Source organism: Ranitomeya imitator, chromosome 1 (genome assembly GCF_032444005.1).
Source record: "Ranitomeya imitator isolate aRanImi1 chromosome 1, aRanImi1.pri, whole genome shotgun sequence".
Taxonomy (NCBI): Eukaryota; Metazoa; Chordata; class Amphibia; order Anura; family Dendrobatidae; genus Ranitomeya; species Ranitomeya imitator.
This window is the reverse complement of record NC_091282.1, coordinates 1,074,137,431-1,074,163,837: the sequence shown is the minus strand read 5'-3', so window position 1 is coordinate 1,074,163,837 and position 26,407 is coordinate 1,074,137,431. Positions and strand designations below refer to the sequence as shown.

The 26,407-nt window shown below is 45.6% G+C and overlaps 1 protein-coding gene across 4 annotated transcripts in view; it reads left to right on the top strand.

The window, feature by feature from the left end:
- The window catches only part of AADAT (aminoadipate aminotransferase), an 89,198-nt gene that overhangs the window by 1,567 nt on the left and 61,224 nt on the right, over positions 1 to 26,407 (top strand). Inside the window, exon 1 of one of the 4 annotated variants that reach the window (XM_069744223.1) lies at positions 3,343 to 3,397. The exons of 1 other annotated variant lie outside the window; for it this stretch is intronic. In XM_069744223.1, the coding sequence (XP_069600324.1) occupies positions 3,364 to 3,397 (34 nt within the window). In that variant the 5' untranslated portion in view covers positions 3,343 to 3,363. Of the gene's footprint in view, positions 1 to 3,342; positions 3,398 to 11,031; positions 11,189 to 26,407 lie in introns of those variants that run through there. 2 more of the 4 variants (XM_069744225.1, XM_069744226.1) reach the window with 2 other exon arrangements.

Genomic DNA, 26,407 nt, shown 5'->3' with positions numbered 1-26,407 from the left:
TGCTGGAGGACACAGTTTGCATTTTCTGGACACACTGGGGCAATGCAGGAGACACTGGGGGGCAATGCAGGAGACACTGGGGGGGAATGCAGGAGACACTGGGGGGGCAATGCAGGAGACACTGGGGGGGCAATGCGGGGGACAATGCAGGAGACACTGGGGGGGGCAATGCTGGAGGACACAGTTTGCATTTGCTGGACACACTGGGGCAATGCAGGAGACACTGGGGGGGGGAATGCTGGAGGACACAGTTTGCATTTGCTGGACACACTGGGGAGGCAATGCAGGAGACACTGGGGGGGCAATGCAGGAGACACTGGGGGGGAATGCAGGAGACACTGGGGGGGAATGCAGGAGACACTGGGGGGGGAATGCAGGAGACACTGGGGGGGAATGCAGGAGACACTGGGGGGGCAATGCGGGGGCAATGCAGGAGACACTGGGGGGGCAATGCAGGAGACACTGGGGGGCAATGCTGGAGGACACAGTTTGCATTTGCTGGACACACTGGGGCAATGCAGGAGACACGGGGGGGGGGCAATGCAGGAGACACTGGGGGGGGGTAATGCTGGAGGACACAGTTTGTATTTGCTGGACACACTGGTGGCAATGCAGGAGACACTGGGGGGAAATGCTGGAGGACACAGTTTTTGCTGGACACACTGGGGCAATGCAGGAGACACTGGGGGGGGCAATGCTGGAGGACACAGTTTGTATTTGCTGGACACACTGGTGGCAATGCAGGAGACACTGGGGGGAAATGCTGGAGGACACAGTTTTTGCTGGACACACTGGGGGGGCAATGCAGGAGACACTGGGGGGGGAATGCAGGAGACACTGGGGGGGGAATGCAGGAGACACTGGGGGGGCAATGCAGGAGACACTGGGGGGGCAATGCTGGAGGACACAGTTTGCATTTGCTGGACACACTGGGGCAATGCAGGAGACACTGGGGGGGGCAATGCAGGAGACACTGGGGGGGGTAATGCTGGAGGACACAGTTTGTATTTGCTGGACACACTGGTGGCAATGCAGGAGACACTGGGGGGAAATGCTGGAGGACACAGTTTGTATTTGCTGGACACACTGGTGGCAATGCAGGAGACACTGGGGGGAAATGCTGGAGGACACAGTTTTTGCTGGACACACTGGGGGGGCAATGCAGGAGACACTGGGGGGGGAATGCAGGAGACACTGGGGGGGAATGCAGGAGACACTGGGGGGGCAATGCAGGAGACACTGGGGGGGCAATGCTGGAGGACACAGTTTGCATTTGCTGGACACACTGGGGCAATGCAGGAGACACTGGGGGGGCAATGCAGGAGACACTGGGGCAATGCTGGAGGACACAGTCTGGGGACTGGGGCAGATGATTGCTGGACACACTGCAATGCAGGAGACACTGGGACAATGCTGGAGGACACAGTCTGGGGCAGATGATTGCTGGACACACTGGGGCAGATTGCTGGACAAACTGGGCAATGCTGGACAATTGGACATACTGGGGCATATTGCTGGACAGGACACACTGGGGGCAATGCTGGACATACTGGGGCAGATTGCTGGATACACTGTGTGGAGGTAATATGCTGGACACACTGGGGGTAATATGCTGGCCACACTGGGGATAATATGCTGGCCACACTGGGGCAGATTGTTGAACACACTGTCATGGGGCAGGATGGGGAAATCATATGGGGTAGAATGGATACTCAAGAGGGCAGGATGCGCGCACATATTGCAGGAGCTAGGAATGAGATACACGGGGCCAGGATGGGGAATATTATTTACGTAGGGGCTAATTAAGGGATATTATTACTGCAGTGATGTATTTATTTTATTTTTTGAGTATACTGTTTTAAATGGGGGGGGCGGTCCTGTTACTGTGCAGAGTGACACTATATCGCCTTTTTTTCTTCGTGTTGTAATGTAGAAGTTGTGCAAAATTAAGTAATGTATTCTGCAAGCGGAGCTCGAGATAACTGTGTTATTTCCTGTAGAAACGAGTCCTGGCTGGAAGAAATGATGGCGGTCTGTGCTGGATGAAAGATGAAAGACTTCACCTAGAGACGTCACTGGTGAGTCAGTGTTACCTATACACTGACACTATACACTGTATACTATATACAGAGGTCCTGTGTACAATGTCACCAGTGATCACTGTATTACCTATACATTATATACAGAGCTCCTGTGTATAATACCACCAGCGATCTCTGTATTACCTCTACACAGACACTGCATACTAAGTACAGATCTCCTGTGAATACTGGCACTTATGTGTGTTTTTTTTTTTATTACTGATCAGTATTGTAGTATTCAGTCACTATGTGGTGGTAATATGTGGTCTGGAAATGGTGTTGTGGTATTTGTCCCTTGTATGTGCTATTTGGTCACCAAGTGGTAATATGTGGTCTTGACATGGTGCGGTGGTATTTGTTCCTTGTATGTGATATTATTGGTCAAAATATACCTAAATTGTATTGAAGATTTTAACAAATATTTAATAGGTTACAGTAGAGTAGGGCCCGGCCATTTTTCTGGAATAATCTGGTTCGGGTATGTCACATGACCCCCGTCACATGACCCCCGTCACATGATCCCCGTCACATGACCCCCGTCACATGACCGGGGGGGCCCACAGTGTCTGAACAGCCCGGGGCCCTGGCTACCCTTAATCCACCCCTGATAGCTACCTCTTCATTTTACCAGCATCCCAATACCTCAGTGCACTACTACCCTCATAATGAAAAGCATTTTCACACACATGGTTTCCTTCCACTTTAGTATACTCCAGGGTCAAGCACAAAGTTTCGCCCTACATCGTCACAGCCTAGCTTGTCACCATAGTCCTGATCAGCAGTTCCGCGTCTTGCGTCTTCCACTACTGGTGCCGTAGATCTACCGCTCAGGACCACCTACTTTAACACAAACACAGTCCTATTTAGATCCGTTACTTTTGGCGTTTAGCAAGTTCAGGGTTCTTGTGACACATCGTCCTTTCCAAGGACTCCTTTAACCCCTTCACCACCTTGGGTTCTTCCATTTTTGTTTCCGTTTTTGTTTCTCCCCTCTTCCCAGACCCATAACGTTTTTATTTTTATGTCAATATGGCCATGTGAAGGCTTGGATTTTGCGGGATGAGTTATACTTGTCTAGGTTATTTATCTAAGTGGTGAAAAAAAAAATTCCAAACTTTATTACAAAACTTTTTTCAAAATTGCGCCATTTCCCATTACCTGTAGCGTCTCAATTTTTCTTGATCTCGGGTCGGGTGTGGGCTTGTATTTATCCGGTTTCAGATGTGATTTTCATGTTGCTAACACCTGTTACTTGCCACAGGTGAGGTTATATGAGCATGGCATGCTTGAAACAAAGTTGTTTACCCACAATTTAGGTAAGGTGCCAACAATTTTATCTGGTGAATTTTGGGGGTTTGGTGTGAAATTATGTCCAATTTTATTTGTTTCTCTGTTTTTTTATGTTGCTCCAATATACACAAAGGAAATAGACTTGTGTATAACAAAAAGTGTCTATCTATATAATTGTCTAAGGGGTACTTCCGTCTGTCTGTCTGTCACAGAAATCCCACGTTGCTGATTGCCAGCCGCGACCAATCAGCGACAGGCTTAGTCTGGCCATGAATTGGCCCCTCCCTCCAGTCAGTGCCCCCTTCCTACTCCCCTCCAGTCAGTGCCAGTGTGTCGCCCCACCCCGGACCAACTTTTTACTATTGATGCTGCCTCTGCAGCATCAATAGTAAAAAGATATCATGTTAAAAATATTTTTTTTAAAAATTGTACTATTCTCACCTTCCGACGTCCACCGATGTGCGCGATGCGGCCGCCAGCTTTCGTTCCCAGAGATGCATTGCGAAATTACCTAGATGACTTAGTGGTCTTTGCCAGAGACCGCTAAGTTATCTGTGTAATTTTGCAATGCATCTCTGGGAACGGAAGCTGCCGAGAGCATCAGGAGGAGCGGGAAAGCTGCGGAGGTGACGGATCAGAATAGCATGATTTTTTATTTTTTAATTACTTTTGCCATTATATCTTTTTACTATTGATGCTGCATAGCCAGCATCAATAGTAAAAAAGTTGGTCCGGGAAGGGGAGTAGGGATGGGCCAATTCGCAGCCGGCCGCTACCAATCAGCGACTCGGGATTTCCGTTACAGACAGAAAGACAAACAGACGAGACCGCTAAGTCATCTGGGTAATTTCGCAATGCATCTCTGGGAACGGAAGCTGGTGGCCGCATCGCGCGCGTCGGGACAGCGTCGGTGGACGATGGAGGGTGAGTATATAACTATTTTTTATTTTAATTCTTTTTTTTAACAGGGATATGGTGCCCACAATGCTATATACTACATGGGCAGTGTTATATACTATGTGGCTGTGTTATATACTATGTGGGCTGTGTTATATACTGCCTGGCTGCTATATACTACGTGGGCTGTGTTAAATACTGCGTGGGCTGTATTATATACTACGTGGGCTGTGTTATATACTGCCTGGCAGCTATATACTACGTGGGCAGTATTATATATTACGTGGGCTGTGTTACTACGTGGGCTGGGCTATATATTACGTTGGCTGTGTTATATACTGCCTGGCTGCTATATACTACGTGGGCAGTGTTATATACTGCGTGGCTTGTGTTATATACTGCGTGGGCTGTGCTATATACTATGTGGCTGCGCTATATACTATGTGGCTGCGCTATATACTATGTGGCTGCGCTATATACTATGTAGCTGCGCTATATACTATGTGGCTGCGCTATGCGCAACATACATATATACATATTCTAGAATACCCGATGTGTTAGAATCGGGCCACCATCTAGTAATTGTAGTAATTTTCTGGGAGAAATACTACATTTTCTGAAGCAATTTCATGGGTGCCAACACTTTCGGCCATGACTGTATGCTGGATGACACATGGTCAGTGGTGCAAGAGACATAGATACCTTGAAATAGTAAAGGCATTGGCGTGCTCAGCACCTTGAAGCAGCTGGATAATGTATGTAGTCGGCACATAGGTACAGCTTTGCTGAGTGTGCGAACAGCACCTGCGAACAGTGGAGACATATAAACAGACATAGTACATTGATGCAGCAGAGCCAAATGTGCTGACAGCACCTTGGAACAGCAGAGCTGAGATGGCAACGCAACACCTGGATGTATTAGATATGTGTGGCAAAGTACTGTGAATGCAAGTGGTAGCAGCATGCACTACTACCTAAATACTTGGTCAGTATACAGCCAACAGAGCAGTCTTTAAAATGCCTGAAAGATGACATAAGAGGGACGCACTGGGTAATCCGACGCACACTAGCACAGTGGGAGCTAGCTGCCTGGGAAGGAGGATGCAAGTCCAGCACTAGAACTGGGAAAGATGTGCAGGCATTGCAGGACCTTAGGTATCCATGGTTACCAACACTGATAAAGTGACAGCTAGTAGCTAGTGGACATAACCATGGATACCTAAGGTTTTGTAATGCCTGTACATGAAGTAAGAGACATAGTTAATCAGAAGAACTATACTAAATTTCTAATAGGAGGTATTTGCTAATGTTATAATTATTACACCTACTACATATTGGGATAGGATCTTATAGATGGGAATACCCCTTTAAGTTCCACATTTCCACTATGCAAATTGCCTCTTCAGAGAGGAAGAGGACTAGAACTCTAGTGCCACCTACTGGAAGTGACAATCTTAAAAGTAAATATCGACCCTTCAACGAGTCTTGTCACATGACTTAGGATAAAAGACAAACCAAAATCTCAACATTTCCACTAGTGAGGACCATGATGACTCCCTAACAACAAAAGACATTAAGTGTTGTCATAGGGACTTTGGAACACAAGGACGGTGCATATTTCAAATTTAACTTTTTTGTGTGTAAAATGGACTTTAGTATGAAGCATATAGGAGCTCATTGTTAAAAATTACATTTAAGTGGATGATCCTATGAAAACATTCTTCTTACTGACTCTCTTGTGAAGCTTATTTTATTAAACCTTTTTTATCCCCTTAGACCCCAGTCCAGAGCCTCTCCCCTAGCCAAATTAGTTCTCATGCTTGGCACTGACGAGGGCCAACAGCCTGAAACACCGTGTCTGAAAATTGAGATACTGACTTGGCTTTTATCCTAAGTCATATTGCACGACTCGTTAAAGGGTTGATTGTGACTTGTAGGATCGCTACTTCCAACAGGTGGCGCTATAGAGTTCAAGTCCTCTTTTTCTCTGAAAAGGCAATTTGCATATTACATTTCCCAGAGAAGCATCGCACGGCGAATACCTTGACAAGCCAGAGCTGAAATGTCACTCTCCACAAGGAGAAACCTTACCCCTTAGACCTCATCTCATGGTCAGCATGTAAGTGGTTACAAAGAGCGTCTCTCCCTGGAGAACCCATCCTGTATGACACAGATAGCCCAGTGATGGCAATGGTGCCTCTAAAGACCACAGCCTGCAAAATAACAAGTAATCATTACAGATTAAAGAAAAACAAAGTTTCAGCTTTTAGAAAATGATGACACAAACAAAATTTTTCTTTTGCCTGCGCCATCTGGTTATTCTGACAAAAGCCTGTCTAATGTTAATAGGACAGGAGCCTGTGAGCATGCTACTGCACATGCTCATAGGCAGCTGTAAGATTAATGTTCTATGTCAGGATTCTGTTAGTGTAACAAGATGGCAGACATATTCCTCTAGGACAGTGATTACCTCCATAATGCACATAGCCTTAGGCTATGTTCACACTTTGCGGATTCCACTGCGGATTTTTCCGCAGCAGAATTCCAAAATCCGCAGTGAAAACCCGTTGCGGTTTTTACTGCGGATTTATCGCGGTTTTTACTGCGTTTTCTTCTGCGGATTTTCATCTGCAGTTTTCTATTGGAGCAGCTGAAAATCTGCAGAAAAGAAGTGACATGCTGCGGAATGTAATCCGCAGCGTTTCCGCGCGGATTTTTCTGCAGCATGTGCACAGCGTTTTTTGTTTCCCATAGGTTTACATTGTAATGTAAACTCATGGGAAACTGCTGCGGATCCGCAGCGGTCAAATCCGCTGCGGATCCGCAGCAAAATCCGCAAAGTGTGAACATAGCCTTAGAGAGACTCCCTTTAAGAAGAGTGATGATGCACGGTTACAGCATTTGTGTCCTTTGCGTTTAATAAATGGGAAAGTCAAAAGAAAATCTAAGGCCGGGATCACACATGTTAATACCGGGCATTGCCGGGGGCACTCAGGAGCGGAGCGTGCGGCTCCATGTATTGCTACATGGTGTAGTGCCTGCGGCAGTGCCGGGTATTAATATGCCAGACTCGGCCGTGTTTCTCGCATGTGTGATCCCGGCCTTAGAAGAAAAATCGCAAAGACTAGATTGCTTGTGCCTTAGAGGGGTTGTCCACTGCTTACAAATAATTTAAGAATGGGGAACACTAGCAACTGGCAGCAGGAGTGGTCCTGTAAGTAGTAGGCAACCCCTTTAAATTATACTTAAAGGCAATATCTCATTTGGTCAACAGTGGCCAATATTTTCCCCTTCCTTTCTTGCTGTTGCTCCTCTGAGGATGCCATATTTGTTATGCTCTATATGATGCATATAGACACCTTCTTCTCCACGGTATTCACGGTGGAAAATGAAATGCTAGGTGAAATCCCAAGAAACAATGAAAACCCTATATTAAGGGTCACCAATCTAACCCAAGAAGAGGTGCGAAACCGGCTAAATAAGATTAAAATAGATAAATCTCCGGGTCCGGATGGCATACACCCACGAGTACTAAGAGAACTAAGTAATGTAATAGATAAACCATTATTTCTTATTTTTAGTGACTCTATAGCGACAGGGTCTGTTCCGCAGGACTGGCGCATAGCAAATGTGGTGCCAATATTCAAAAAGGGCTCCAAAAGTGAACCTGGAAATTATAGGCCAGTAAGTCTAACCTCTATTGTTGGTAAAATATTTGAAGGGTTTCTGAGGGATGTTATTCTGGATTATCTCAATGAGAATAACTGTTTAACTCCATATCAGCATGGGTTTATGAGAAATCGCTCCTGTCAAACCAATCTAATCAGTTTTTATGAAGAGGTAAGCTATAGACTGGACCACGGTGAGTCATTGGACGTGGTATATCTCGATTTTTCCAAAGCGTTTGATACCGTGCCGCACAAGAGGTTGGTACACAAAATGAGAATGCTTGGTCTGGGGGAAAATGTGTGTAAATGGGTTAGTAACTGGCTTAGTGATAGAAAGCAGAGGGTGGTTATAAATGGTATAGTCTCTAACTGGGTCGCTGTGACCAGTGGGGTACCGCAGGGGTCAGTATTGGGACCTGTTCTCTTCAACATATTCATTAATGATCTGGTAGAAGGTTTACACAGTAAAATATCGATATTTGCAGATGATACAAAACTATGTAAAGCAGTTAATACAAGAGAAGATAGTATTCTGCTACAGATGGATCTGGATAAGTTGGAAACTTGGGCTGAAAGGTGGCAGATGAGGTTTAACAATGATAAATGTAAGGTTATACACATGGGAAGAGGGAATCAATATCACCATTACACACTGAACGGGAAACCACTGGGTAAATCTGACAGGGAGAAGGACTTGGGGATCCTAGTTAATGATAAACTTACCTGGAGCAGCCAGTGCCAGGCAGCAGCTGCCAAGGCAAACAGGATCATGGGGTGCATTAAAAGAGGTCTGGATACACATGATGAGAGCATTATACTGCCTCTGTACAAATCCCTAGTTAGACCGCACATGGAGTACTGTGTCCAGTTTTGGGCACCGGTGCTCAGGAAGGATATAATGGAACTAGAGAGAGTACAAAGGAGGGCAACAAAATTAATAAAGGGGATGGGAGAACTACAATACCCAGATAGATTAGCGAAATTAGGATTATTTAGTCTAGAAAAAAGACGACTGAGGGGCGATCTAATAACCATGTATAAGTATATAAGGGGACAATACAAATATCTCGCTGAGGATCTGTTTATACCAAGGAAGGTGACGGGCACAAGGGGGCATTCTTTGCGTCTGGAGGAGAGAAGGTTTTTCCACCAACATAGAAGAGGATTCTTTACTGTTAGGGCAGTGAGAATCTGGAATTGCTTGCCTGAGGAGGTGGTGATGGCGAACTCAGTCGAGGGGTTCAAGAGAGGCCTGGATGTCTTCCTGGAGCAGAACAATATTGTATCATACAATTATTAGGTTCTGTAGAAGGACGTAGATCTGGGTATTTATTATGATGGAATATAGGCTGAACTGGATGGACAAATGTCTTTTTTCGGCCTTACTAACTATGTTACTATGTTACTATGTTACTATGTGCCTTTGACACAGTGGACCATTCCCTCTCATCCCTTAGCATCACAGACTTGGCCCTAGCCTGGATCTCATCATACCTAACAGACCGGACATTCAGCGTCTCCCACTCACACACCACCTCCTCACCTCACCCCCTATCTGTGGGAGTCCCACAAGGTTCAGTCCTAGGGCCCCTGCTCTTCTCCATTTACACCTTTGGCGTGGGACAGCTCATAGAATCTCATGGCTTTCAGGATCATCTCTATGCTGACGACACGCAGATCTACATCTCTGGACTAGATATCACCACCCTACTAACCAGAATCCCTCAATGTCTGTCCACTATTTCATCCTTCTTCTCCGCTAGACTTCTGAAACTTAACATGGACAAAACAGAATTCATCATCTTTCCCCCATCTCACGTGACCCCCCAAAACGAACCTATCCATTACAGTAAACGGCTGCCCACTCTCCCCAGTCCCACAAGCTCGCTGCCTCGGGGGTAATCCTTGACGCTGATCTCTCCTTCAAACCACATATCCAAGCCCTTTCCACTTCCTGCCGACTTCAACTCAAAAATATTTCACGAATCCGTTCATTCCTCAACCAAGAATCTGCAAAAACCCTAGTCCATGCCCTCATCATCTCCCGCCTCGACTACTGCAACCTCCTGCTCTGTGGCCTCCCCTCTAACACTCTCGCACCCCTCCAATCTATTCTAAACTCAGATGCCCGACTAATCCACCTGTCCCCCCGCTATTCCCCGGCCTCTCCCCTCTGTCAATCCCATCACTGGCTCCCCATTACCCAGAGACTCCAGTACAAAACCCTAACCATGACATACAAAGCCATCCACAACCTGTCTCCTCCATACATCTGTGACCTCGTCTCCTGTACTTTCCTGCATGCAACCTCCGATCCTCACAAGATCTCCTTCTCTATTCCCCTCTTATCTCCTCTTCCCACAATCGCATACAAGATTTCTCTCGCGTATCACCCCTACTCTGGAACCCTCTACCACAACACATCAGACTCTCGCCTACCATAGAAACCTTCAAAAAGAACCTGAAGACCCACCTCTTCCGACAAGCCTACAGCCTGCAGTAACTGTCGTTCCACCAAACCGCTGCACGACCAGCTCTACCCTCGTCTGTATCCTCACCCATCCCTTGTAGATTGTGAGCCTTCACGGGCAGGGTTCTCTCTCCTCCTGTGCCAGTTGTGACTTGTATTGATTAAGATTATTGTTCTTGTTTTTTACTATGTATACCCCTCCTCACATGTAATGCGCCATGGAATAAATGGCGCCATAACAATAAATAATAATAATAATGTGGGCCTTTTATTTAATGCTAATGGAGCCTGGCTCGCAGGATTATAGGCTTTGGGCTGCCCTGTATTATTACTGTGCCCTTGATAGTGACAATTAGCTGTAATGAAAAGGCCCATATCTCTGAAACTGTTGGATTCTAAATAAAAATAAAACAGAATACTCAGCAGGAATAAAAGAACAAAAATTGGTCTTGATCTGGTGACAGCTCCTCTGTCCTGAAGTGATCCTGCAGCCCAGGTGTGAAATCTGACAAATGATTGAACAGCTGCGACCTACACGTGACCTGTGCATTAAACATTTGCAGATGTAAAGAAATCAAACACCGAGCAAAAAGCTGATCACGTGTAATGCAAATAATGACCAGTAGATGGCGGAATAGGAGCGCTCTACTGCTTGACGTTGTGAGGATTGTGAGCTGCTCCGACGGAACTAGTATCGGGTGCATCCGTGCTCGGGGATGGATTGAGCATTCCTGGCTGGAGTCTACATGAGACGGAGAGGCTGCTGGAGGAATAGGCGGCAGGTATTTGTGTCATTAGCTGTATGTCCGCCTCTGTCTGTAGCCTCCATACTGCAGCCGTCTATTCATATGTCCCAGGCGGGAGACATGTACATGCTGCAGGCCTGGAAATAACCTCTGCTGTACACAGGGGCAAGCACATGCCAGCAGGGGGCGCAGGGTGCAAGGTGGAATACAGGGGTCCTCTCTACCGTCCCCAGTAAGATTATATATATATATATATATATATATATATATATATATATATATATATATGTATATACACAGCTCTGGCAAAAGTTGAGACCACTGCAGTGTTGTGTAAATCAGCTTCTCTACATGTCTGACAGCCATTCCAGTCCAGTGTCATGAATTCCAACCGGAGTACACCTCATTCTACTTAATGTGCTTCTGATTAGGTGATCACCTGAACCAAATCTTATTTAACGAAGGAAAGTGTAAGGCCGGGATCACACATACGCGAGATACGGCCGAATCTCACAGGTGAAAACCCAGCTCTGGCGCTGGCACTCCGGAGCGGAGCGTGCAGCCGCACAGCAATACATGGAGCCGCACGCTCCGCTCTGGAGTGCCGGCGCCAGAGCTGGGTTTTCACCTGTGAGATTCGGCCGTATCTCGCGTATGTGTGATCCCGGCCTAAAACCCTGCTGGGTGTTCACAATCCTCTTGCAATAGGACAAGCTGGATGGCAAAACAAGTGCTAGTAATATGCCAAAGGTAGTAGGAATGAAAAAATAACTAAGGCTATTTGCCCACGTTTCAGAATAGAAGCAGATTTTCTGCATCAAAACCGCACACCCTTGCCAAGGAAGACGCATGCGGATTTTGATGCCTTTTTCAAGTGTTTTTTCAAATACAAGTCTATGGCGGCGATTCTGCAAAATTATTGAACATGCTGTGTATTTTTCCGCGATGCGATTCCGCTGGGGAAAAATACGCAGCATGGGCACAGCAATTACGGAATGCAATTAACATTAATAGGATGCGTTTTGTTCGAGTTTAAGCGTTTCCACAGCGGAAAAACATGGCGGAAATGCTTTAAAAAAAAAAAAAAGCAACGTTTGCACACAGCCTTAACCATGCCAAAGGAGTTGAAAAGTCTTGAGTGAGGACAGGAAGTGCTCAATTCTGGTTTTACTAGCAGAGGGACTTTGTGAGCGTCATGTTGCCTCCATCCTTAAAATTTGTAAGACGACAGTCCATTACAACAAGGTCAAGCAGCAGACATTGGGTTTCTGCTGTGGGGCATACAGTTCCCGTGCAACCGTGGACTCCTGGCATCCGGTTTCTCGTGCTTGAGCCTGGAGGGAGCCCACTCGCAGCCCCACTCCAGTTTCTCTCTTCTCCTGTGCTCCTTCTCCCCTCACTGTCTCCTACAATCTCCCCTAACTGCTCCCCAAACAAGAATAATATAGGGAAGCTACCCTGAAACCCGGTCTAGAGCTCCCCCTTCTGGCCTGGAGTCAAAAGTGTTGCATGCAAGTGTTACCTGTTAAGGGGATCCTTCTCGCTTCCAGGCATGGCATCACCCTCCCTGTGAGGAAAGCAATACCACTGTGACAACCGGACTTCTGGGCTGTCACACAAGCCGCATACAAGGTTATCCTGGAAAAACGGTTGATTCCTTCTGCTCAGGCAACGTTCGCCAACTCTGAGGACTGGTTTTTCCAGCAGGACAATGCGCCATGCCACACAGCTAGGTCAATTGAGGTGTGGATGAAGGACCACCACATCAAAACCCTGTCATGGCCAGCCCAATCTCCAGACCTGAGCCCCAATGAAAACCTCTAGAATATAATCAAGAGGAAGATGGATAGTCACAAGCCATCACACAAAGAAGAACTGCTTACATTTTTGTACCAGGAGTAGCATAAGGTCATCCAAAAGCAGTTTGAAATACTGGTGAAAAGCATGCCAAGACAGATGAAAGCTATGATTAAAAATCATGGTTATTCCACAAAATATTGGTTTCTGAACTCTTCCTGAGTTAAAACATTAGTATTGTTGTTTCTAAATGATTATGAACTTGTTGTTTTTTTTTTCATTATTTGAGGTCTGCAAGCAATGCATTTTTTGTTATTTTGACCATTTCTCATTTTCAGAAAATAAATACAAAATGTATTGTTTGGAACATCAGAGACATGTTGTCAGTAGTTTATAGAATAAAAGAAAAATATTTAGAATTGAGTCCTCCGTTCTCAATTCTAAATATTTTTCTATCCACTTGCTGACACGGTACCAAGATATATATCTTTCCTGTAGAATAAAAGAACAATTTACATTTTACTCAAAAATATACCTATAAAGAGAAACATCAGACAAATTGAACATTTTGCAATGCTCTCTTAATTTTTGCCAGAGCAGTGAATACACACTGCTCAAAAAAAAAAGGGAACACTTACACAACAGAATATAACTCCAAGTAAATCAAACTTCTGTGAAATCAAACTGTCCAGTTAGGAAGCAACACTGTTTGACAATCAATTTCACATGCGGTTGTGCAAGTGGAATAGACAACAGATGGAAATTATTGGCAATTATCAAGACACACTCAATAAAGGAGCGGTTCTGTAGGTGGGGACCACAGACCACATCTCAGTACCAATGCTTTCTGGCTGATGTTTTGGTCACTTTTGAATGTTGGTTGTACTTTCACACTCATGGTAGCATGAGACGGACTCTACAACCCACACAAGTGGCTCAGGTAGTGCAGCTCATCCAGGATGGCACATCATTGCGAGCTGTGGCAAGAAGGTTTGCTGTGTCTCCAAGTGTAATGTCCAGAGGCTGGAGGCGCTACCAGGAGAAAGGCCAGTACACCAGGAGATGTGGAGGGGGCTGTAGGAGGGCAACAACCCAGCAGCAGGACCGCTACCTCAGCCTTTGTGCAAGGAGGAACAGGAGGACCACTGCCAGAACCCTGCAAAATGACCTCCAGCAGTCCACAAATGTGCATGTGTCTGCACAAACGGTTAGAAACCGACTCTATGAGGATGGTCTGAGTGCCCGACCTCCACAGATTGGGGTTGTGTTCACAGACCAACACCATGCAGGACTCTTGCCCCACCAGCATCAGGGGCTTATCTACAGCATTCTGTAATGCTTTAGATAAGCCCCCGATGTATCCTCAAAGATGAGAAAAAAAGGTTAAATTATACTCACCTAGGGACGGTCCCGGTACGATGGGCGTTGCGGTCCGGTCCGGGGCCTCCCATCTTCTTAAGATGACATCCTCTTCTTGTATTCACGCTCCGGCGCAGGCGTACTTTGTCTTCCATGTTGAGGGAAGAGCAAAGCACTGCAGTGCGCAGGCGCCGGGCCTCTCTGACCTTTCCCAGCACCTGTGCACTTCAGTACTTTGCTCTGCCCTCAACAGGGAAGACAAAGTAGGCCTGCACCGGAGCGTGACTACAAGAAGAGGACGTCCTCCTAAGAACATAGGAGGCCCCGGATCGCGACGCCCATCGGACGGGACCGCCCGTGGGTGAGTATAATCTAACCTCTTTTTCTCATCTTTCAGGATATATTGGGGGCTTATCTACAGCATTACAGAATGCTGTAGATAAGCCCCTGATGCTGGTGGGCTTAGCTCATCTTCGATTTTGGGGGTGGCAGGTTCCCTTTAAGAGGAGACTTTGTGCAGCTGGCCTTCATGGTAAAATTAGCACACTCTTGGCAGTCTCTTGATGAGCTTCAAGAGGTAGTCACCGGGAATGGTTTTCACAGGTGTGCCCTGTCAGGTTTTATAAGTGGGATTTCTTGCCTTATAAATGGTGTTGGGACCATCAATTGTGTTGTGCAGAAGTCTGGTGGATACACAGCTGATAGTCCTACTGAATAGACTGTTAGCTTTTTAAGTGGTGGAACTTGCACTATTGCTGACTGACTACTTTTTTAGACGTGTCCCACTGCTTAAGCCAGTACATGTCCGGGCCCGTCTGAAGTTTGCTAGAGAGCATTTGGATGATCCAGAGGAGTTTTGGGAGAATGTCCTATGGTCTGATGAAACCAAACTGGAACTGTTTGGTAGAAACACCACTTGTCGTGTTTGGAGGAAAAAGAATACTGAGTTGCGTCCATCAAACACCATACCTACTGTAAAGCATGGTGGTGGAAACATCATGCTTTGGGGCTGTTTCTCTGCAAAGGGGCCAGGACGACTGATCCGGGTACATGAAAGAATGAATGGGGCCATGTATCGTGAGATTTTGAGTGCAAACCTCCTTCCATCAGCAAGGGCATTGAAGATGAAACGTGGCTGGGTCTTTCAACATGACAATGATCCAAAGCACACCGCCAGGGCAACGAAGGAGTGGCTTCGTAAGAAGCATTTCAAGGTCCTGGAGTGGCCTAGCCAGTCTCCAGATCTCAACCCTATAGAAAACCTTTGGAGGGAGTTGAAAGTCCGTGTTGCCAAGCGAAAAGCCAAAAACATCACTGCTCTAGAGGAGATCTGCATGGAGGAATGGGCCAACATACCAACAACAGTGTGTGGCAACCTTGTGAAGACTTACAGAAAACGTTTGACCTCTGTCATTGCCAACAAAGGATATATTACAAAGTATTGAGATGAAATTTTGTTTCTGACCAAATACTTATTTTCCACCATAATATGCAAATAAATTGTTGAAAAAACAGACAATGTGATTTTCTGGATTTTTTTTTTTCTCAGTTTGTCTCCCATAGTTGAGGTCTACCTATGAAGTAAATTACAGACGCCTCTCATCTTTTTAAGTGGTGGAACTTGCACTATTGCTGACTGACTAAATACTTTTTTGCCCCCCTGTATATATTATTTGCTTCCTAAGTGGACAGTGTGATTTCTCAGAAGTTTAATTTATTTGGAGTTATATTCTGTTGTGTAAGTGTTCCCTATATTTTTTTAAGCAGTGTATGTATGTGCAAGTATGTATGTATGTGTGTGTATATATATATATATATATATATATATATATATATATATATATATATATATATATATATATATATATATATATATATTGTTATCCCATAACATGTCCCTATATAAAGTTTATCAAAGCCATTTCAATCACTGAATGTCCATTATGGCCTCCTGGGGCAATGTTTCCATATGCATCCACCAGCTTTTTAAAGCATTAAACCATATCAAATGCGCCCAGCATGGTTGACCTGAAGGGGGAGAGAAGGGAAGAAAAGCTCTCACCATGTGCTGAAGTGCCCACCGATTGCTATATATATATATATATATATATATATATATATATATATATATATATATATAGCAATTATATATTATATAATGCATAAGACTGTGGCACACACAGTTGCCATTTAATCTATAATCGGGATGAGCAGTCATACATAAAAAGTGCAGCCAGAGATGTGTGCTAACAGTCCGTCATGCCCCATTACAGCTGCACATGACGTGTGGCTTCTCCATAAAGTTGTCGAGATGTAAAGGTCAAATCCATATAAAAAATGGCTCCACTGTAGCCCAGCGCTCACATCACAGACATACCTAGTAATATAAAACCAATGGGACATTATTACATTATGCAGGTTACGTGTTTAGTGTATAAATACCCCAAATGCAAGAACAATCATATTGTTCCCAAATATTTTCATATCTTCCTTCTTTTCCATACAATGACAGCCACCAGTGACCCCACATACACTACTCACAAAAAGTTAGGGATATTTGGCTTTCGGGTGAAATTTAACCCCTTTCTGACATTAGACGTACTATCCCGTCGAGGTGGGGTGGGCCCCTATGACCACCGACGGGATAGTACGTCATATGCGATCGGCCGCGCTCACGGGGGGAGCGCGGCCGGGTGTCAGCTACCTATCGCAGTTGACATCCGGCACTATGTGCCAGGAGTGGTCACGGACCGCTACCGACACATTAACCCCCCGGCACACCACGATCAAACATGATCGCGATGTGTTGGCGGTACAGGGAAGCATCGCGCAGGGAGGGGGCTCCCTGCGGGCTTCCCTGAGCGATGTGATTACGTTGCTGTGAGGGTCTCCCTACCTCCCTCCCTGTAGCAGGCCCGGATCCAAGATGGCCGCGGCATCCGGGTCCTGCAGGGAGGGAGGTGGCTTACCAAGTGCCTGCTCAGAGCAGGCGCTTGGTAAGCCTGCACTGCTCTGAGACAGATCGGTGATCTGACAGAGTGCTGTGCAAACTGTCAGATCACCGATCTGTGATGTCCCCCCCTGGGACAAAGTAAAAAAGTTAAACAAAAATGTCCAAATGTGTAAAAAAAAAAAAAAAAAATGTTTAAAAATAAAAAAAATTCCTAAATAATGAAAAAAAAATGTTATTCCCATAAATACATTTCTTTAAATAAAAAAAAAACAAACAATAAAAGTACACATATTTAGTATCGCCGCGTCCGTAACGGCCCGACCTATAAAACTGGCCCACTAGTTAACCCCTTCAGTAAACACCATAAGAAAAAAAAAAAAACGAGGCAAAAAACAACGCTTTATTATCATACCGCCGAACAAAAAGTGGAATAACACGCGATCAAAAAGATAGATATAAATAACCATGGTACCGCTGAAAACGTCATCTTGTCCCGCAAAAAACGAGCCACCATACAGCATCATCAGCAAAAAAATAAAAAAGTTATAGTCCTGAGAATAAAGCGATGCAAAAATAATTATTTTTTCTATACAATAGTTTTTATCGTATAAAAGCGCCAAAACATAAAAAAATGATATAAATGAGATATTGCTGTAATCGTACTGACCCGAAGAATAAAACTGCTTTATCAATTTTACCAAACGCGGAACGGTATAAACGCCTCCCCCAAAAGAAATTAATGAATAGCTGGTTTTTGGTCATTCTGCCTCACAAAAATCGGAATAAAAAGCGATCAAAAAACGTCACGTGCCCGAAAATGTTACCAATAAAAACGCCAACTCGTCCCGCAAAAAACAAGACCTCACATGACTCTGTGGACCAAAATATGGAAAAATTCTAGCTCTCAAAATGTGGTAACGCAAAAAATATTTTTTGCAATAAAAAGCGTCTTTCAGTGTGTGACGGCTGCCAATCATAAAAATCCGCTAAAAAACCCGCTATAAAAGTAAATCAAACCCCCCTTCATCACCCCCTTAGTTAGGGAAAAATTTTAAAAATGTACCGTATATACTTGAGTATAAGCCGAGATTTTCAGCCCAAATTTTTGGGCTGAAAGTGCCCCTCTCGGCTTATACTCAAGTCACGGTCTGTGGCAGGGTCGGCGGGTGAGGGGGGAGAGGTCTGAGGCATACTTACCTAGTCCCGGCGCTCCTGACGCTCCCCCTGCCCGTCACACTGTCTTCGGGTGCCGCAGCTCTTCCCCTGTACAGCGGTCACGTGGGACCGCTCATTAAACTTATGAATATGGACTCCACTCCCATAGGGGTGGAGCCGCGTATTCAGTTTTCTAATCAGCGTTAACCGTGACCGCTGATAGAGGAAGAAGCTCCGGCACCCGAAGACAGTGTGACGGGCAGGGGGAGCGCCGGGACTAGGTAAGTATTTCATATTTACCTGTCCACGATCCACACGCCGGGCGCCTCTCCATCTTCCCGGCGTCTCTCCGCTCTGACTGTGCAGGTCAGAGGGCGCGATGACGCATAGTGTGTGCGCCGCGCCATCTGCCTGATCAGTCAGTGCGGAGAGACGCCGGGACCGGACACTGGGAAGCTGCAAGCAAGAGAGGTGAGTATGTGTTTTTTTTTTTTTTTTATTATTGCAGCAGCGTTATATATGGCACAGATTTATAATGAGCATCTATGGGGCCAAACTGAACGGTGCAGAGCATATATGGCACAGCTTTATATGGAGCATCTATAGGGCCATAATGAACGGTGCAGAGCATTGTATATGGGGCACAGCTTTATATGGAGCATCTATGGGGCCAAACTGAACGGTGCAGAGCATTTTATATGGCACAGCTTTATGTGGAGCATCTATGGGGCCATAATGAACGGTGCAGAGCATATATGGCACAGCTTTATAAGGAGCATCTATAGGGCCATAATGAACGGTGCAGAGCATTGTATATGGGGCACAGCTTTATATGGAGCATCTATGGGGCCATAATGAATGGTGCAGAGCATTCTATATGGCACAGCTATATATGAATAATCTATGGGGAAATAATCAATGGTATGGAGCATTATATATGGCACAGCTTTATATGGAGCATCTATGGGGCAATAATGAATGGTATGGAGCATCTATTTTTATTTTTGAAATTCACCGGTAGCTGCTGCAGTTTCCACCCTAGGATTATACTCGAGTCAATAAGTTTTCCCAGTTTTTTGTGGCAAAATTAGGGAGGTCGGCTTATACTTGGGTCGGCTTATACTCGAGTATATACGGTATTTATTTCCATTTTCCCATTAGGGCTAGGATTAGGGTTAGGGTTGGGGCTAGGGTTAAGGCTACAGTTAGGGTTGGGGCTAAAGTTAGGGTTAGGGTTGGGGCTAAAGTTACGGTTAGGGTTTAGATTACATTTACAGTTGGGAATAGGGTTGGGGTTAGGGGTGTGTCAGGGTTAGAGGTGTGGTTAGGGTTACTGTAGGGATTAGGGTTAGGTGCGTGGATTAGGGTTTCAGTTATAATTGGGGGGTTTCCACTGTTTAGGCACATCAGGGGCTCTCCAAACGCGACATGGCGTCCAATCTCAATTCCAGCCAATTCTGCGTTGAAAAAGTAAAACAGTGCTCCTTCCCTTCTGAGCTCTCCCGTGTGCCCAAACAGGGGTTTACCCCAACATATGGGGTATCAGCGTACTCAGGACAAATAGGGCAACAACTTTTGGGGTCCAATTTACAAAACGGGGCTAAAATATAATTTTTGTGGGAAAAAAAGATTTTTAATTTTCACGACTCCGCGTTATAAACTGTAGTGAAACATTTGGGGGTTCAAAGCTCTCACAACACATCTAGATAAGTTCCTTGGGGGGTCTAGTTTCCAAAATGGTGTCAGTTGTGGGGGTTTCTACTGTTTAGCTACATTAGGGGCTCTGCAAACGCAATGTGACACCTGCAGACCATTCCATCTAAGTCTGCATTCCAAATGGAGCTCCTTCCCTTCCGAGCCCTCCCATGCGCCCAAACAGTGGTTTACCCCCACATATGGGGTATCAGCGTACTCAGGACAAATTGTACAACAACTTTTGGTGTCCAATTTCTTCTCTTACCCTTGGGAAAATAAAAAATTGGGGGCGAAAAGATAATTTTTGTGAAAAAATGATTTTTTTTTATTTTTACGGTTCTGCATTATAAACTTCTGTGAAGCACTTGGTGGGTCAAAGTGCTCACCACACCTCTAGATAAGTTCCTTAGGGGGGTCTACTTTCCAAAATGGTGTCACTTGTGGGGGGTTTCAATGTTTAGGCACATCAGGGGCTCTCCAAACGCAAACATGGTGTCCCATCTCGATTCCAGTCAATTTTGCATTGAAAAGTCAAATGGCGCTCCTTCGCTTCCAAGCTCTGTCATGCGCCCAAACAGTGGTTTACCCCCACATATGGGGTATCGGTGTACTCAGGACAAATTGTAAAATAACTTTTGGGGTCCATTTTCTCCTGTTACCCTTGGTAAAATAAAACAAATTGGAGCTGAAGTAAATTTTTTGTGAAAAAAAGTTAAATGTTCATTTTTATTTAAACATTCCAAAAATTCCTGTGAAGCACCAGAAGGGTTAATAAACTTCTTGAATATGGTTTTGAGCACCTTGAGGGGTGCAGTTTTTAGAATGGTGTCACACTTGGGCATTTTCTATCATATAGACCCCTCAAAATGACTTCAAATGAGATGTGGTCCCTACAAAAAAAAAGTGGTGTTGTAAAAATGAGAAATTGCTGGTCAACTTTTAACCCTTGTAACTCCCTAACAAAAAAAAATTTTGGTTCCAAAATTGTGCTGATGTAAAGTAGACATGTGGGAAATGTTACTTATTAAGTATTTTGTGTGACATATCTCTGTGATTTAATTGCATAAAAATTCAAAGTTGGAAAATTGCGACATTTTCATAATTTTCGCCAAATTTCCATTTTTTTTCACAAATAAACGCAGGTACTATCAAATAATTTTTACCACTATCATGAAGTACAATATGTCACGAGAAAACAGTGTCAGAATCACTAGGATCCGTTGAAGCGTTCCAGAGTTATAACCTCATAAAGGGACAGTGGTCAGAATTGTAAAAATTGGCCCGGTCATTAACGTGCAAACCACCCTTGGGGGTAAAGGGGTTAAGGAAAATGTAAAAACTTCATGCTACATAGATATCTTATCATGAAAGCAGGGCATTTAAGAATAAGTATGCAATGGTGATTTCCTCATCTCAAACAATTTATTTAGGAAAAGCCAACAACAGTGATGGGTGTACTCCAAAAGAAAATGTCAATGTCTCAATAATTGCCATGTGGGCTTGAGCATCAATTACAGCTTGACAACGACTTCTCCAGCTGTTCGCCATTGTAGTTAATGTCTGCTGAGGCATGGCATCCCACTCTTCTTGAAGGTTGGCCCTCAGGTCAATGAGCATGTGGGGTAGAGAGTTACGATCCTCTACATAGCGACTCAGCTGATCCCATAGGTTTTCTATGGAATTCAAGTCTGGAGAAAGTGCAGGCCACTCCATTTGCAGTTCCCCAGTCTACAGCAGCTGTTCCCTAATGATGCGACCTCAATGAGCGCTAACATTGTCGTCCATGAAGATGAAATTAGTCCTGTGTTGTTCGTGCAGAGGCACAAAGACTGGATTAATAATATTTATGTAGTAGGGACTTGTCACTGTACCATTCACAAAGTGTAGGGCAGTTCTGTATGGACTAGTCCCACCTGCCCACGCTGTAAAACCACCACCATCAAAGGCTCATCTGGTGACAACAGTGGCTGGTGCATAATGCTCTACTTGAAGTCTCCAACATCATTGGCGGCCATCATTTCTGCTCAGTGTGAATCGTCTTCCATCAGTGAATAGCTCTGAAGCCCACTGGCCCCTCGTCCAGCATAGATGCTACCTGGCCCTACTGGTGTGGTCAGGTACCCTTGCATCTTGTCTACCATGCAGACCACACTGATGTAAACGGTTTTGAATGTCTTGACATTACACATGGGTGCCTCTCACCTCTTTTAAATGTGCTTGGAGTTGTGTGGAATTGTTCACAATGAAGCAGTTATCGGTGGGATGTGGCCAAAGGACGTTCCTTTCTCTGCCTTTCTGTGACTCTTCCAGTCTCTCTGTATCTCTATTGCAATCTGCTGATGACACTCTTAGCTCAGTGGTCACTTCCGTCTGAGAATATTCTGCTCAATGCCTGGCAATGGCAAGGTACTGTTCATCAGTTATTAGGTGTCATCTTGGTCTCACGATGTCAAAATGCTTAACTGTATTGGCCGATTTATGGATCAAACATCTGTTGTGAATTTTGCCATTAAGCTCCTTGTTAGAGAAAAGCAAGTTGTGCAAAAAGTACTGAAATATTGCACAGTTGGACATGTGTATTAAGAATTTTAGAGAAAGTCAAATTAAGTTCACCTGAAAAGGTTAGTGTGCGTTTTTAGGATCATTCTGAATTTTCACCAGTAACCCAAATATTGCTAATGTTTTGTGAGTAGTGTACAGTGTGAACCACTGTGCCCCCAAATACAGTGATAATATCTTGTCCACTGACATAACAGCCACAAGGACTCATATAGAGTGCCAGCCATTTGGCTCCCAAGTACAGTGCCAACCATAGTCCACCTATATACAGAGCTATCCATAGCCTCCAAAAGCAGTGACGTCCAAGTTTCCCAAGTAGAATGAAAGTTGCATCAGCAGACAATGACCTAATGTTTAAATCAGGTTTTCTTTATATACCATATTTCTCTAGTCCCCCTCCACGACAGTCACCTTGGAGGATGTCTCCCCACCCTAATGGGAACAGGAAAACAAAGAGGTTAAATAACCCTCCCCTTCTTGCTATCTCCAGTGTTTTTCCTGTCCCCCAGTGGGGCATGAAAAGGTCCTGCAGGTGCTGTCGTGGCCGGTGAACGGAGCATCTGGATTTTCTCACCGCCGGGCAGCCGAGGTCGGGCGGTGATCCTCTCCTCCACGTGCTGCGCTCTGTCTCCATATCTATCGGTAACTCGGGCCCTCCTTTCTGCCCCTCCCGTGCCTTTGTCAGGGACAAAGCGGGGCGGTGATGTGCTGCCGGGGTCCTCACTGAGCTCCCCAGCATCCTCCTCCAGCGTTCGTGTGGAGTTCCGGGTTCGCGCGCGCCGGATGTGACATCATCGCACTTCCTGTTCGCGGCCTGGGGCTCCACGCTGGTACGCACGCTGTCTCCTGCGTTCCATGAGGTCGGTGGCCACCAGGGGGAATCGCCAACAGGATAGGGTCGTCTCAAGCCTCCCTATGGACCGAAGGGGGAGGAGCACGTGATTATCGCTGGGGACCTTGATACCTTCGTATCCTGGTCTTGGCCTCAAGGTAAAACACTTCTCCTTGTCTCTGTGTGACTGTATACAGCTTGACCATGGACGGCGACAAAACCTCTGCTCCATCTGCAGATCCCAGCATTCACCCTCCTGCCGTGAGTAGCTGGGCTGGTCCCTTTACTGTTCAGCCATGTTTAAATGGGTCACTTAGTATACCTCTCTCTCTTCTAGGGAGAAATGGTCTCTGCCCCAAAGAATAAACCTAGCCGCAAGTGTGGTGTTTGTGGCTCCCGGCTACCCTCCGCCTACAAGACCCTGTGTCAACCCTGTATGGGTGACATATTACGTGCTGAACAGCCCTCCCTCCTGGACAGCATTAAAAGATTGATTAAACAGGAGGTACAATCCTCCATGGCGGCCTTCTCCCAACCTCAGGTGTCGCATCCTCCTCCTAAAATGAGGAAAATGGCCCCAGTTAAAACTGATTCTGACTCGGGTGAGGTCCATTCCTCTGAATCAGACGATAATTGGGAGAATGAGGGCTCCACATCCACCCCTAAACTGATGGGAAAAATATTACTTTTCCTCTGAGAATATGGATGAGCTGGTCTCCATAGTAAGAAGCACCATAGGGTTGAGGAAGTGGAGGAAAAACATTCCGTGCAGGATGTAATGTTTGGGGGTCTGAAACTCAAGCCTAAAAAAAGGTTTCCAATACATGAAAATGTTCTCATTTTCCAAGAGTGGGCTTCCCCAGAGAAGGGCCTTAGTGTTCCTTCAGACTTTAAAAACTGGTTTCCCTTAGATAGTTAAAATTCTATTTGGGAGGTTCCCAGAGTGGACGTTCAGGTCTCTAAAGTCACCAAAAAGACGTCTCTCCCATTTGAGGACTCTTCTCAATTGAAAGATCCAATGGATCGAAAAATAGAGAGCACCTAAAGAAGTCCTGGGAGTCCTCTACGAATCTTCTTAAAGCAAATATTGCTTCTACTTGTGTCGCCAGGGCCCTGGTCCTCTGGCTTTGCAAATTAGAGGAACATCTCTCCCAGGGTACTTCCAGAGAGGAAATCCTGGACTCCCTTCCCCTTCTTCAAAAGGCTTCGGGATTCTTAGCCGATGCTTAAGGAGAGTCCGTTCGTGTCGCCGCACGGTCCCAAGTTCAGGCTGAGTTCGAGAGGAGAGCTCTTTGGCTGAAATCTTGAGGGGGCGACATTACCTCTAAAACCAAACTCTGCGCCATCCCCTTTCAGGGTCACCATGTGTTCGGGCCAGTACTGGATGATATCCTGGATAAGGCCTCTGATAGGAAGAAATTGCTTCCTGAACAAAAGGTTGCTAGGAGGCATTTTTTCATCCCCCTCGTGACCAATCCTCCCAGAAGGACTTTAGGGGAAAAGGTAAAACGGGTCGTTGGAGCTACCCGAAGGGGTGGTAGAGGCAGGAATATCCTTGTGCCTCAACAGCAACAGACTCAGGACAAACAGTGACTCTCTGGTTGGGGGCCGGCTCTCACGGTTTCTCACCCAATGGCAGTCCATATCCACGAACCAGTGGATCCTCCACGCATTACAATTCGGGCTGAAATTGGAATTCGAGAGCCCCCCCCCCCCCCCATTGCCTGAGAATTACCCCGGAGCAACCCCCAGACCTCCTCGACTCATTTCTCCTTCAAATCCAGGAACTCTTGCGAGAAAAAGTGATCTCCCATGTACCTCAGCAGGACTTAGGCAGAGGTCATTACTCTAGCCTATTCCTCATAAGGAAACCCTCCGGGAAATGCAGACTGATCGTAAATATAAAACCCTTGAACCAGGTCATCAAGTATCGGAGGTTCAAGATGGAGTCAGTCAAGACTGCAATCCCTCTTATTAGGCAAGACTGGGTGATGGCAACAATAGACCAAAGGGACGCCTATTATCACATTCCAATCCATCCGGATCACAGGAAGTTCCTCAGGTTCGCGATCTCCCACAACCGCAGGATCACTCACTACCAGTTCAATGTGCTTCCCTTCGGAGTATCCTCAGCCCCAAGGGTATTCTCAAAAATCATGAGAGAAGCAGTCATCTTCCTCCGTCTTCAGGGAATCTGCCTGGTCCCTTACTTAGACGATCTTCTTATCATGGCTCCTTCAACATCTCAGCTGAACCAAGATGTATCAAAAACTCTAGGTATTCTCTAGTCCCTAGGCTGGATCCCGAATCTCCAAAAGTCGGACCTACAGCCGTCCACAAGGAAGAAATTTCTGGGGATTCTCTTAGACTCAGAAAAAGGATGTCCTCCCTTCCCGAAGATCGTCAGCACGACCTTTGCCAAAGAATCTCCAGATTCAAACAACAAAGATCCCCATCCCTAAAGGAGTCTCTGTCCATTCTAGGATCCCTAACTTCGTGCATTCAGGCGGTATCCTGGGCCCAGGCACACACACGGACCCTCCAGACTCATGTTCTCCTATATTCTCGAAAGTATCAGAACACTCTGTCCAGGAGAATCCCTCTTCCTGGACATGTGAGGTTAGCCCTGTTGTGGTGGCTAAAAGGCCGGAACCTTCGGCGAGGGGTAAGCTGGGATCAGCTCCCTCTGAAAGTGCTTCACACAGATGCCAGCCAAAGAGGTTGGGGTGCCGTGGTGGAATAAACATATTATCAGGGTCTGTGGCCCTCAGACATAAGTTCCAGATCCTCCAACCTGAGAGAATTAAAGGCAGTAGAGGAAGCGCTGGTAGCTGCCTCATCTCTAGTCCAAGGCCTTCATATTCGTGTCTACTCCAACAACGTAACTATGGCTTATCTTCGTCAT